Source organism: Urocampus carinirostris, chromosome 8, assembly GCF_059441175.1.
Source record: "Urocampus carinirostris isolate Australia breed hairy pipefish chromosome 8, RoL_Ucar_1.0, whole genome shotgun sequence".
NCBI classification, from domain to species: Eukaryota; Metazoa; Chordata; class Actinopteri; order Syngnathiformes; family Syngnathidae; genus Urocampus; species Urocampus carinirostris.
The window spans coordinates 11,069,130-11,081,393 of record NC_142356.1 but is presented as its reverse complement, the minus strand read 5'-3'; the positions used below and the strand labels follow the sequence as shown (position 1 = coordinate 11,081,393).

Here is a 12,264-nt window from a genome sequence, read left to right as displayed (position 1 = left end):
ATATCCTATTCATCCCATGATTTACTATTTTTACTTTAACTACTAAACGCCACCTTCGATCGTATTTGTTTCTGTCATATACTAATGTTCAAATACTCAAAGAAAGTGCAAGTAAAGCGGCCTCAGTAACTTACAAACTCCACGCCGGTAAATGTAGACCGCATTGGTTACTGCGGGTATTTATCTGATTACTTCAAAACACATACAATGAAGTTATCTATTAATATAAAACAAATTAGACATTCTAATGTATACTTGTTAAACATTAAATACTGGGATCCAATGCCTACACCAATTTTTGACTACGAAGTGATCGATGTCACAACATAAAAAGTCGATGGCCATATTCTCGCACTCACAACTCCACAGTAGCGTTAACGTCAATTTAATTAAAAAAAAACACTTACAGTAGAACAAAAAACTTTGTTACAGTTTCCATAAACCATCTGCGCGATGAGCTGACTGTGATGCCTTTATCCATCTCAAACATTTCTCCAAAATAGTTTTAGGCCAAGGAAAAACCTCACCCCTACCAATCATTCTGGATAGCTCTGATCTACCCCAGACATATCGTCCGAACATTTTGATACAAAACACTGTACGGGCATATGGATCACATGTGCATTGTTTGTGATACAAAGATGGCCGACTTATACCAGAATTAACAACACTTAAGTAGGCTATTAAAAATCAGAAAATTTGAAAATAGAAAATAAATAAATCGAGAATAAATAAAAGCAGTACGAACAGAAATTGTATTTATTTTAGAGAGAGGAGAAAGTAATATGATGAATGTATCGAAATCTTTTTTAGTATTGATGACCACTCAACAGTTGAGTTATTGTACTGAAAAAAAGCCTAGTACTGTCACGATTTTACACTCGAGTTTCGCTTCTCTGCATTTTCTCTCCCCCTCTCTCTTGCTCGACCTTACCCTATTTGGTCACACACTTTCGGGTTATAATTTTCTCTTAACAGCTGTTGTCACTTATTTCGACTTGTCTTCCCTTTTTGAGTCCTCTGTTCCCTTTGGTTCTTTGCTAGTTCATTGTTTTTCTCGTCACGCCCCAAGCATTTTTGACTGCCCTACAGATACCACCTGATGAACTCTTGGACTCGTACTTTTGCTGTTTGAGTCCAGTGGATCACCGCATTGCCTTTTGGATCACAATTTCAGCCTAACTTTACGTGTGCGAAACCCTGCCCGGATAAAGGACCACCATTGATTGTCCTCATCTGGTTTGCACACCACCCCATGTGTGTTCCTGATATGTACTCTACTTGCATTCACACTTCACCTTGTTCTATGCTGCTGCTCTTAGCCGGAAGCTGTGGAAGCTGCCGGCCCCTTCGACCTGATGAGGGGGTCCCCGTTCGGGAAGGTGGGCTACCGTGAGGGTGTGTTCTGGTTGACAGAAACATGAAAAAAAAGAATGGTTAAATAATTGGGGGAAAACATTCAATGCTATACAAATTATGTTCAGGGAAAGAATAAGATCATCACACAAAAGTAATTCAGTAAAAGTGTGAGAGTAGAGGACATAAATGAGTATTCTGGCAAGGCAGAGAGTCTGGAGCAGGGGTGTCAAACTCATCTTAGTTCAGGGGCCACATGGTAAAAAAAAAACTCTCACGAGGGCCTGACTAGTATATTATTGGCATAAAAAGTCTCCTTAAGCAGTAAGGCAAAGAGTCTCACAATTGAATTAAAATTGGGATGTAAGATTCGATTTTAAAACGACCATTGACTTTATTTTTCCTCAGTAGTTTTTTTAAAAAGTTTTTTTCTAAGTTGAGTTGAATTTAATTAATTTCCACTACAATTTATTTAAATCCGGGAAACACAAAATACAAACACCAAATTCAGTGCAAATGATTGAATTTAATGGTTTTCTCCTTCTTGACAATTTTCACCTCAAACTGCGTTTGAATTTCATATAGATTATTATATTTCATATATAATAATCTATTCATATATTCCATATAGATTATTATAAAAAGAGCAAAATCATCCTAAACTTCTGCAAATACACCCTGTTGGTATTCTTTTAATTTTGGCATTTTTAATCCAATAATTTCTTATCACATGAAGCATATTTAAGTAGCATAATGTTGCAGTAAAGGGAAAAATCCACGCACCACATGTGAGCACAATCTAATTGCCTTTAAGAGCGCGTGTGTGACTTGTACTTCATTTAAAAAAACTTTGGAATGGGTGTTTCTGCAAATGTTCTGTTTTTGATAAATGGAAGTCTTCAAAAACAGCTAAAGTGGTTGGTTTACTTTGTGAATAGTGCCTAGCTTTGGCAACATCCAATAGACTCGTGCATCATTCAGTACTGTCCTGTGGGACGGGTTAAATCCGTTGGAAAGCCTGATCCGGTCCATGGGCCGTACGTTTGACACCTCCGGTCTAGAGACAGACACTGAAAGTGTGCATGTACAGTATACACAATATACCCACATTGATTCACACCACAGAATATAGACTTATATGGTTCGTTGATACTAAATAAAACACAAAAGAAACAAATCAACGGTGAGCACCCAACCAGTTTTACATAAAAGTATTAAGGAATGCAAACAATAGTGAGTTGTGGTGATTTAGTGCGGTACTTGTGCATACTTGGGCAAGAATAGGAGCACACAATAGGAGAAACCTGCTCTGACAACAGTATGCACCTGTCTGAGTGCAGAGAGGACTCAGCAGAAGCTGTCTGGCCAAAGGTTCTCAATGGCCACCCTTTCCCCCTACTGCCTCTGAGGATAGACGTGGGCTGGATCCAACTGCCGTTTGAAATATAATGACAATTAAAAAGAAAAAAAAACCTGAATTGATGTTATAATAATAGTATATGCACTGTACTATGCAAATACAGTGGTACCTCTTTATACGAGCACCTTTACACATGAGAATTCCGACGCACTAGTTTGTTTAACAACAAAGATCTTGCTCGCCTTGGGAAGGACATTTCTCGAGCAGTCTGAAGGATTTTATACATTTTACTATAAAGGATTTTATACGATTAAATCCAAGTTACATTTATCGAGTGCAATGAAGATTTTCATCGGGTAGGCTGAAGTTCAATGCCAGGTCACGCTGATCCGAATGCTGAATGTTTTAGCTGGGGAATTTTGATAACGGGACTCTGACAGGGGACGGCAGGCGATCTTTGGAGAACAAGGCCCTGATGACGTAGAAACACTCCCCTGTTTTGAGTTTTTCCAGACATCGAGGCGAAGGGGTGGACCCCACATGGGGCTTTCATTGGCACGCCCATGGGAGGAGCCGCACACCAGCTTGCGGAAAAAACGTGGGCCGAGGAGAGAAGCAGAAGATCGAGAGAGGAGGCTCGACGGAGACTCGAGCGACACTAATTCGGCTAATTCAGCCATATGGTTGATGGAGTTCACTTACCTAAATAATTTAAGAAATTAAATCTGCCCCCATGTGGAAATGCCGGTCTCTTGTCCATCTTTTCACATCAAGAAACGAGCGTGCATTGTTAGGTGAATTTAGGTTGTGTTTGGTTAATGGAGTCAGATAACTAATTCGGACATTTGGTAAACGGTACATTTTAATAGTTAATAGTTAGTTTAATAGTTAAGTCTCAAAGGCAACAACTAGAAACCGCTCGAGACCAGCATTAGCTCGATTCCGCGCCCTTGGTTATACCCGTATAGTACCTTTATTCTGCAGCATGTTTATTTTAATTAAATCTATTTAATCACATTTTAACTTTTTGTAACTTTGTGTGACGTTAGGCAAGAGTTTAGAAAAGAGAAACAATAAGGTGTCTGAGAAAAAAGGGAGAACAATGACAATTCAAATGAAGCAAGAAAATTTTTAAAAAACCTCATGCGCTGTGTGAGTTTATGTGAGTGGCCAAGCTAGGGAGTACAAACGGGAAGCAGCGAGTGCCATTCACAAAGCCGCAGAAGACCTTACGCAGCAATAATTTTGAAGGATATATTCCTGTTGCGAAAAAACAGCGAAAAGGAGGACGAACCAGAGAAGCTGGCGTCTACATAGGCGATTAGAAAGGTGCTGGCTAAGTGAGAGGAAGTTGCTGCTTTTGTTAGAAAAAAATCTCCAGAAAGGTGGCAACTGGTTGTGCAACACATCTCTTCAATGACATTTGCTTATTTTTAAAATAAAGGCAGGGAAAAATCTTATTGGGTAATTTTCATTTTCAAAATATCTGTGGAAAGTGATAACGTTGCGAGTCTAGCTAAATAGGCTGTTCAAAAAAATGTATTTTTTTCATGTTCATTTAAAGTTACGGGCAGCACGGCGGGGCAGTGGGTAGCGCGTGTGTGGCACAGTTCTAAGGTCTTGGGAACCTCCTGTGTGGGTTCAAATCCAGCTACCGGACTTCCTGTGCGGAGTTTGTATGTTCTCCCCGTGCTTGCGTGGGTTTCCTCCGGGCACTCCGGTTTCCTCCCACATTCCAAAGACATGGCCGGTCCAAATTGTCCCTAGGTGTGAATGAGCGAGCGAGTTGTCTGTCCCTGTGTGCCCTGCGATTGGCTGGCAAGAAGTTCAGGGTGTCCCCTGCCCACTGCCCGATGATTGCTAGGATGGGCTCCAGCACCCCCGTGACCCTACTTAGGATAAGCGGTGCAGCTAATGAGATGAGAGATGAGATTTAAAGTTACAATAACTTTAATTTTAGGAGTACAATTAGTGCTTCCGTATCAAAAAACGGGCACCACACTCACATCTTTGTTACAGCGATTCGAGTTCCTCCATGGTAAGTGCTCATAATAAACTCGCATTTTATTTAGTTATATCTTATTACCAGGGTTGGGTAGGGTTACTTAAACTTGATTACTTTCAATTACCTTTGGATTACTCCAATACCAAATATGTTAATAAAAGACAAAAGAAACGAAATATGAATAAAATGACTCAATTTTGTGCAGGCTTGGGGAGTAACGGAATACACAGAACGGCAAGAATGATGTTGGCAAGCTGTTTGGATTTATTTTCATTTTGTTTCTGTCGCATTTTATGTTAGTTTTGCCGGAGATCGAAGAGATCAAAGCCAGGAGAGAAAGCTTACCACGTGTTGTGAGTCATAATTGTATTCATATTTAGTTTCTTTTGTCTTTTATTAGCATATTTGGTATTGGAGTAATCCAAAAGTAATTGAAAGTAATCCAGTTAAAGTAACCCTACCCAACCCTGCTTATTACTATATTTCTTATGTTTAATCGCTATTTAAATAAGTTTTAGTGATCAGGAAGATGCTTTTTATAGCTACTTAGGTTTTATTTTGATCCTTTAGGGAGGTCGGGAACGGGTCAGTTAGTTTTTATTCATTTCATATCGGAAAAAAGTGCAATTCGAGCCACCAGCATGATCCTGGAACAAAAATAAGAGGTACCACTGTAGTATTCATAAACTGTATGTTATGTGTCCATTAGCGCCATATTGTTACTGTGGTTTGTTAGTAGGTTAAAAAGGTTAAAAAGCTTTATCAAAGTCTACGAATTAAACGTCTAAGCATAATCTTTCGGGAAATTGATTGCGTTTTTTAAATCAACGGAAAAGACAAAAACAAATGGTTTGTGAGTGGATGAATAACTCTCACCTGTCATTCTCCAGATTTTTTTTGCTGCCTTTTAGACAGTCTGGATTTGATGTATTGCTACACTCCCTGTTTTAGCAAACAATAACAACCCACAAAAAGAAAAAGAGAAAGAAACATAATATGGCAATGACAATGATGCACTAAATCATAGTGTTCAGTCAGAAAGGAACATACATACTGTATGGAGGACTCATCCTGCCATAGGTAGAAATAAATGTATAGACAAATAATTACCAACAAATATATAACATACTAATAAATGAACACATGAATAAATCACGTAATACCAAACTATACGAAATGAATGCGATTCATTCAGATGTTCATGGATTTGGTCATTTATTTATGTAATATTTTTTTTGTGTATACCGTCACAACAAAATGTTATTCAAAAGAGGGGGCGGGTCAAACTGGCTGAGCCTTTCACTAATTGGTTAATCCGTGTAGTAGCTGGTTCATTCATCACTGATCGACCAATAGGTGAAAGGTTTCGGCGTATGGGCCGCCTCCTTATTTGAATAACAATTTGTTGTGAAAAAATAAACAACAAAATCAATAAAATAATACAGGACAAAATGCATGAGAAAACACACGGGAAAATAAATAAATAAAGAATGAAAAAATCCATAAATAAACGCAAAAATTCCATTAACATAAAAGAATAAGTTTTACAGTACGTGATTTACTTATGTCACGAGTCAAACTCATTGCCCACGGCCAGCCACCACGCCCAGAGTAGCACAAGAGGAAAAAAAGCCAATTGTGTCAAACTTCAATTTGCAATTTCAAATATGTCCACTGGATGTTGCAAAAGCCAGACGCCACTTGCAAAGCACCCACAGTAGCCGTAATTGCTGACTACCATTAATCAACCAAAGAACATTAAGAAAACCCATCCCGGTGTAATTGTACTGAAGGATTCTATGCATTTGACTATAAAGGATTTTATACGATTAAATACAAGTTACATTTATTGAGTTTAATGCTGTAGTTATTTACTGACTGTGCTTTAGTCCAATGTACAAAATCAGGGAAGGCTGGTGGAAGATGTTGTTTAAAGGAACGGCAGGACCGGGACGTACTGCTGATAGCACATCAGCACATCCAGACATTGTTGACGCAGGCTTTGTTTTGGGAAACGAGACATCAAGGCGGGCATACAATTCCTTGGCACGCCCATGGGAGGAGCCGGCACACCATTATGCGGGAAGAAGATGGCCAATGGGAGAAAGCCAAAGGACTAAAAAAGGCTTCCCACAGACGCCAACGTCACTTCGGCCGTTTTAGATGGAGTACACTTAGTTAAATTGTTAAGGAAAATAAATCTGCCCCCGTGTGAAAATGGCGGCTTTCCTGTTCATTTTTCCCTCAAGAAACGAGTGCGCATAAATTGTTGGGCGAATGTAGGTTGTGTTTGGTTAATGGAGTCAGATAACTAATTCGAACAACTTGGTAAACGCTACATTTTTGATAATTAAATTCAAACAGTACTTAAAATAAAAGTCATCAATGTCCTATTCAAGGAAATACGAAAAATACAAAAACAAGGAATAACATCTGGGTGTTTTTGCAGTAATACAATTCTTCTGCTGATCAATGGAAGACAGCAAAGGTACTTGACAAAAACACACATTTAAGGAAACTTTGGAAATTTGTTGTCATAAAGAATTAGATGAAACTTGACAATTTCCTGCGGTACACCAGATAATATCCCATGACACAATGGTTGAAAACACTGCAGACTATACAGTCAAATGTAAAAATGATTCGTTTTTGAGAATGGCAAGGAGTGAACATGACATCACCAACATTCAAGCTTCGTAGTTCACCTTTCTGAAGCAGAGACATGTTTGGGCATTAACTTATGTTTGAGGGTTTGTGAAGTCATCGTAAAACGACATTATTCTCAAGATGTTTGCCCCACTGCCCCCCCAGAGATAAAAAAAAATGGAGAATATTTCTTCTTAACTCATGGTAGACTACCAAAGGCCTTTAGTCATGTTTCAATGCCCGTTCTTGTTTTTTGGGTACCGTAAATTCCGGACTATAAGCCGCTACTTTTTCCCCAAACTTTCAACCCTGCGGCTTATTCAGTGATGCGGCCAATTTACGTAATTTTCCTAACGGCCGCCAGCGGCGCTCGAGTACAAAAGGTAAGATTTAGACCGGTGGAATATATGCGCAGAGGAAGACTGCAACTTCACTAAAACTGGCCGCACGCGAAAGGCAACTTTTTCGCAAGTCTGCCAGTGGATCCTCACAGCGTGGGGCAGCATTAAAAAAATCCACCATCACCAACGGGTTACGAAAAGCCGGTCTCCTGCGTGACGGAGAGGAGGGCACACCAGCGACAGTGACAGCGCGAGTGAGGCTGCGGGAGCGTCTATATGACACTGTTTCTTTCCGACACTGAGGAAGACGACTTTGATGGCTTCAGTTCTAAGGAGGAAGATGAGGACGGTTTACCGTGATTTTTACAAGTACGGTATGTTTTTTTTAACAGACCTGTTTACCGTGTTGCGAGCGTGTTGCTACCATTAACTGCCCGGATGAAAGTTATATTATTATTATTAAAGCTTTGAAAACTCTCTCGGTGTACCGTCTTTCTTTGTAAATATGTGTAACCATGTATAATAAGTATTTGCAAATTTATATTTTTGTAATGTATTTATTTGTATTTTTTATGGACACTTATTCTGATATGTTTTGGACGGGCGAATTAAAAAGAAGGGGCGTAAAAAACGCGGGCTGACGGGAAGTGGGGACCAGTAAAGGTGAGTGTTTGTGGACACGGCGGACAATAGTGGATATATATTTTTCCCACCCTTACCTTTGGAAATATACACTTTTTTCCTTGGATTACTTTCAACAGGACCCGGACTCTGCCGGTCTGCATCAAACCCTAAGTACCGGTATCATTATCCGTTCACTTTGCCGGCTGTGATTTTTGGACTGTGTACCAAAATGAAGGCTTTTCAGTTTCAATCGCGGGACTTAAAGTCGGGTTTGGGTTAATATTGTGTTTGTGTTACATTTTTTTATTGTGGGCGCATGCGGCTTATATACAGGTGCGGCTTGTGTAAGTACAAAATCGGTTTTCCTCTTAAAATGTGGTGGGTGCGGCTTATAATCAGGTGCGCTCTATAGTCCGGAATGTACGGTAATTTGCAACAGTGGGCATCTGACATCCATTTACAGTTTAGTAACTTATCTGGACTTAAATATATGATTCAAAATATATATCACATCTCACAATTAATTCTGAAGTAGTAATAGTACATGATTCCAATAGCAAACTATTAGAATTGTAGCACAAGTCAATTTAAACTGGTGACGTTTAATATACATACAATAATGTGCAACTGCTATGAATGTTTTAAAAACATGCTAATGATTTCGAGTATGTGTGAGCGCATAGAAAAATTAATTTCAATACCTGTCAGAAGAATAAAAGTTGGTTTCTGGTCTCAAACATGTGGTACTGGCACTCCTTGCTCTATCCAGCGACGGCTGCAGATCACTGCACCACCACAGCATAGTAGCAGAGAGAAGTTAGGTTGAAATCAATAGAGACATGAAGGGTGGAGTGCAGACATGTGGACGTTGTTGTTAAATGATGGGAAATTAGGAGAAAATATAAATAAAAGAGAATTAAATGATTAATGTATCCCGAGTGGAATAGTAATGCAAAGAAATGAGACAGAAAACAGAAGACGCCATAATACTACCGTAAATTCCCAACAACAAGCCGCTACTTTTTTCTACATTTTAAACACAGAGGTTAAAATGCAGCTTATTTTTTTTCTCATTCCTTTCTCTCTGCACCATACAATCACAAGAACCTATGCACATCCCGAGCCATGCGAACGATCTTAAGCACTCCCATCCTTAGCGCACATGAGAAAAGAGAAGAGACCAGGTATTACTACTAAACCATGAAAATCATAATACGTACTAACTAAGGAGGGCTAAATGATAAGTATTGGGCTAACAGCTATCGGACTGATATTAGCTTATAATGTCACAGTTTTTGTCGCTACAGGAAAAATATACCTGGTAGTTAATCACTGGCTTCCCCACTAAAATATTCAATCATCCAACATTACTTGTTAAAAAGATTTCAAGGCATTTATGTATAAGGATTTTTTTATATAGCAGTAGCAGTACTTTTGGTCTCCTCTTTATCACTTTGTCATGTACGCAAGGGATGGGAGAGCTTAAGATGAGTCGCATGGCTCAGCATGTGTACAGGCTGTTGTAATTGTACCGGCTTCTAAATTTTAGCCAGTAAAGTACATCAGGTTTGTCGTTTTCTATTGTTTTTGACCTACCCCTGCATATCAGGTATGTCAATGCCAATTTAGTTATTATTGACTGCTGGGCTAGTTGATTAAAATTGAAAGCTGCAAACACAGTCTGTCTTAATCGCTGCACTATGTGTTACTTTTCTGTACTAAACATTTCCCCGCTGATTTTTTTTTTTAAATGTAGGAAATGGTCATGAATTTGTTGATTTCTATGGCTGTTTGAGCCATAGTTTAAGCCAAAGTTGAGTATCTTCCTTAAATTTAGGCATGCTGCTTTTAGTCAGGCGAGCTCTGTAGTCGGGAATTTACGGTAAAAGGCTCTATCTCAATTCATAAAAGCCATACATTCTTCCATACACTATAAAAACCCCCAGTTGAAAGGTTGGTGAGTTGCCATGAGAACCAGGTCTAGTTATAAAAATGTTGGCTAGTGATCATGTGAGGGATCCATTTTACTATCTGATGCATAAGGCATGCTTAAGGACTGTACTTCCCAAGTTCATTCAATACGTGGACTGAGCAACCAGGGGAAAAAACACTGGACCGTGTGTACAGTAATATCAAACATCTAGTTGGACCCGGCCATCTCTGTCTGTCCCTCACCCCCTTCATACACCCCCCTCCGGAGGAAAACAAAGCCTGCAACAAGGACAGTACAAACATCTTTGTTCCTTATCTTCTTTGTTTTCTTTATCCTCACTGTAAAATGTGGACCTGGAGTGCCACGTCTAATTTCGTTGTCACAATATATTCAACCCATGTTGTAACAATGACAATAAAGGTATATTCTATTCTATTTTATAGGCCAGCTCCCGTTAATCGTCGTCCTGTCGTGTTACTAAAGGACAGCAGTTATACTCAACAGATGCTCGGCACCATCGCCTAAGATTGCTCGTAATAGTCTCAAGCCAAGGCCCGCACATGGTGGACGACAAATGGTTTAGATTTTAGCCCAATTTCAAAGCTTTTCACTCGGAATTTCAGGTGCAAGCATGAGTTTGTCGTCACCCGAAAAAGGAAAGGAGGGAATCAGGCAGAGGCACTATGTGGGGGCACGTTCTTACCCAAGTGTGACCTCATCAGTGAACCTGAGCACACGGTGTGCAAAGATACTACGATGCACGTTGTTGCCTCCTTCTGTCCTTTGAGGCAGCTTGCTTTTTAGGGATGCGGGGAGGGTGGAGCTGCACACCGTCCATGCAATGGCAAAAAAAGTAGAAAGAAATGCAAAAAGGACAAAATGACACATGTAGCTAACGAGGATGGCCCGGAATATAACGTGTGAAGGGAAAACTGGAGCGGGAAGTCACAAAGCCACTGTGACTATGTGGCGATGTATTTGAGCCAAGTACAGGGGTACCTCTAAACATGAAAATTTTAATGTACAAGTATTTTTTTAAAACCCAAAATCTTGCTCTACATAGAAAAGTAAATCCAAGCTACGAGCAGTCCTAGAGGTTACCACTAGAAACCGCTCAAGACCAGTGAGCATCAGCACATCCCTGTTGGTGCATCAGATGCCTGATCCAATTCCACGTATTTATATAACGCATCGAGTTTGTTTGTATCGTGCGCATCTGATGCCAAATAAAGCACAGCAGGAAATGACAGAAAATCATGGTATCCGTGTGGGCCACCTAGCTAAGGTATCGATCGATACTACACTACCTTCACCTGGATGGGGTCGATACCAAAATCCCTAATATTGCCCACCACTAATAATCGACAGACTGATATCCCTGGAGTGAACACCAAAGTATTTGGGATTTTGTAACCTAGCTTCTGTTAATATGACACAAAATCTATACTAAACTGTAAGGCAAATCGGGGCATTATGAAAATAAGAAATATGATGAAAATTCTAATGGATTTGGCTTATGAAGTTGGCACAAACACAAGCAGACACCGGGAAATAAGGGAATTTCACGTATTAGGGAAAAATAAAGCTGCAGCACCAAAATGGCTCATCCATTGCACCAATGAGTGTGGGAAAAGTACTTGGAAGAACAAGGAAAAAATGATTTTTCTCTTGAGCTTACCTGTACATATCTTTATGGATACCATTTATTAAGAGGGGCATTTTGGGAGGGAGGGTGTTGCTATGTCTACATGCACTCCTGGTTGTAAGAACGGATGCCATGCACATAAAGACAAAAAAAGTTGAACAAATAGAGAACTGATGTGAGTCACAGCAAGTGCAAAAATATTGGGACATCGTAACTTACATCGTGTGTAAAATAAAATAGTGGTCTCGTGCACCCTTTAATGATAAATATTTTAGATAATACAGACACACAACGCACACAGGTATGTACAGTATGCTAAATGCTTATTGAGGATGATGACGGGTAGAAAATAGT

At 39.6% G+C, this 12,264-nt stretch overlaps 1 protein-coding gene across 1 annotated transcript in view; it reads right to left on the bottom strand.

The window, feature by feature from the left end:
• Positions 1 to 12,264, bottom strand: part of LOC148360706 (regulating synaptic membrane exocytosis protein 1-like) — a 122,221-nt gene that overhangs the window by 35,004 nt on the left and 74,953 nt on the right. The window contains exons 20-25 of the mRNA XM_088341603.1: positions 11,944 to 12,021; positions 10,969 to 11,088; positions 9,034 to 9,117; positions 5,598 to 5,663; positions 2,683 to 2,787; positions 1,299 to 1,405 (exon numbers count right to left, since the gene is read on the bottom strand). Of these exons, the coding sequence (XP_088197729.1) occupies positions 1,299 to 1,405; positions 2,683 to 2,787; positions 5,598 to 5,663; positions 9,034 to 9,117; positions 10,969 to 11,088; positions 11,944 to 12,021 (560 nt within the window). The remainder of the gene's footprint in view (positions 1 to 1,298; positions 1,406 to 2,682; positions 2,788 to 5,597; positions 5,664 to 9,033; positions 9,118 to 10,968; positions 11,089 to 11,943; positions 12,022 to 12,264) is intronic.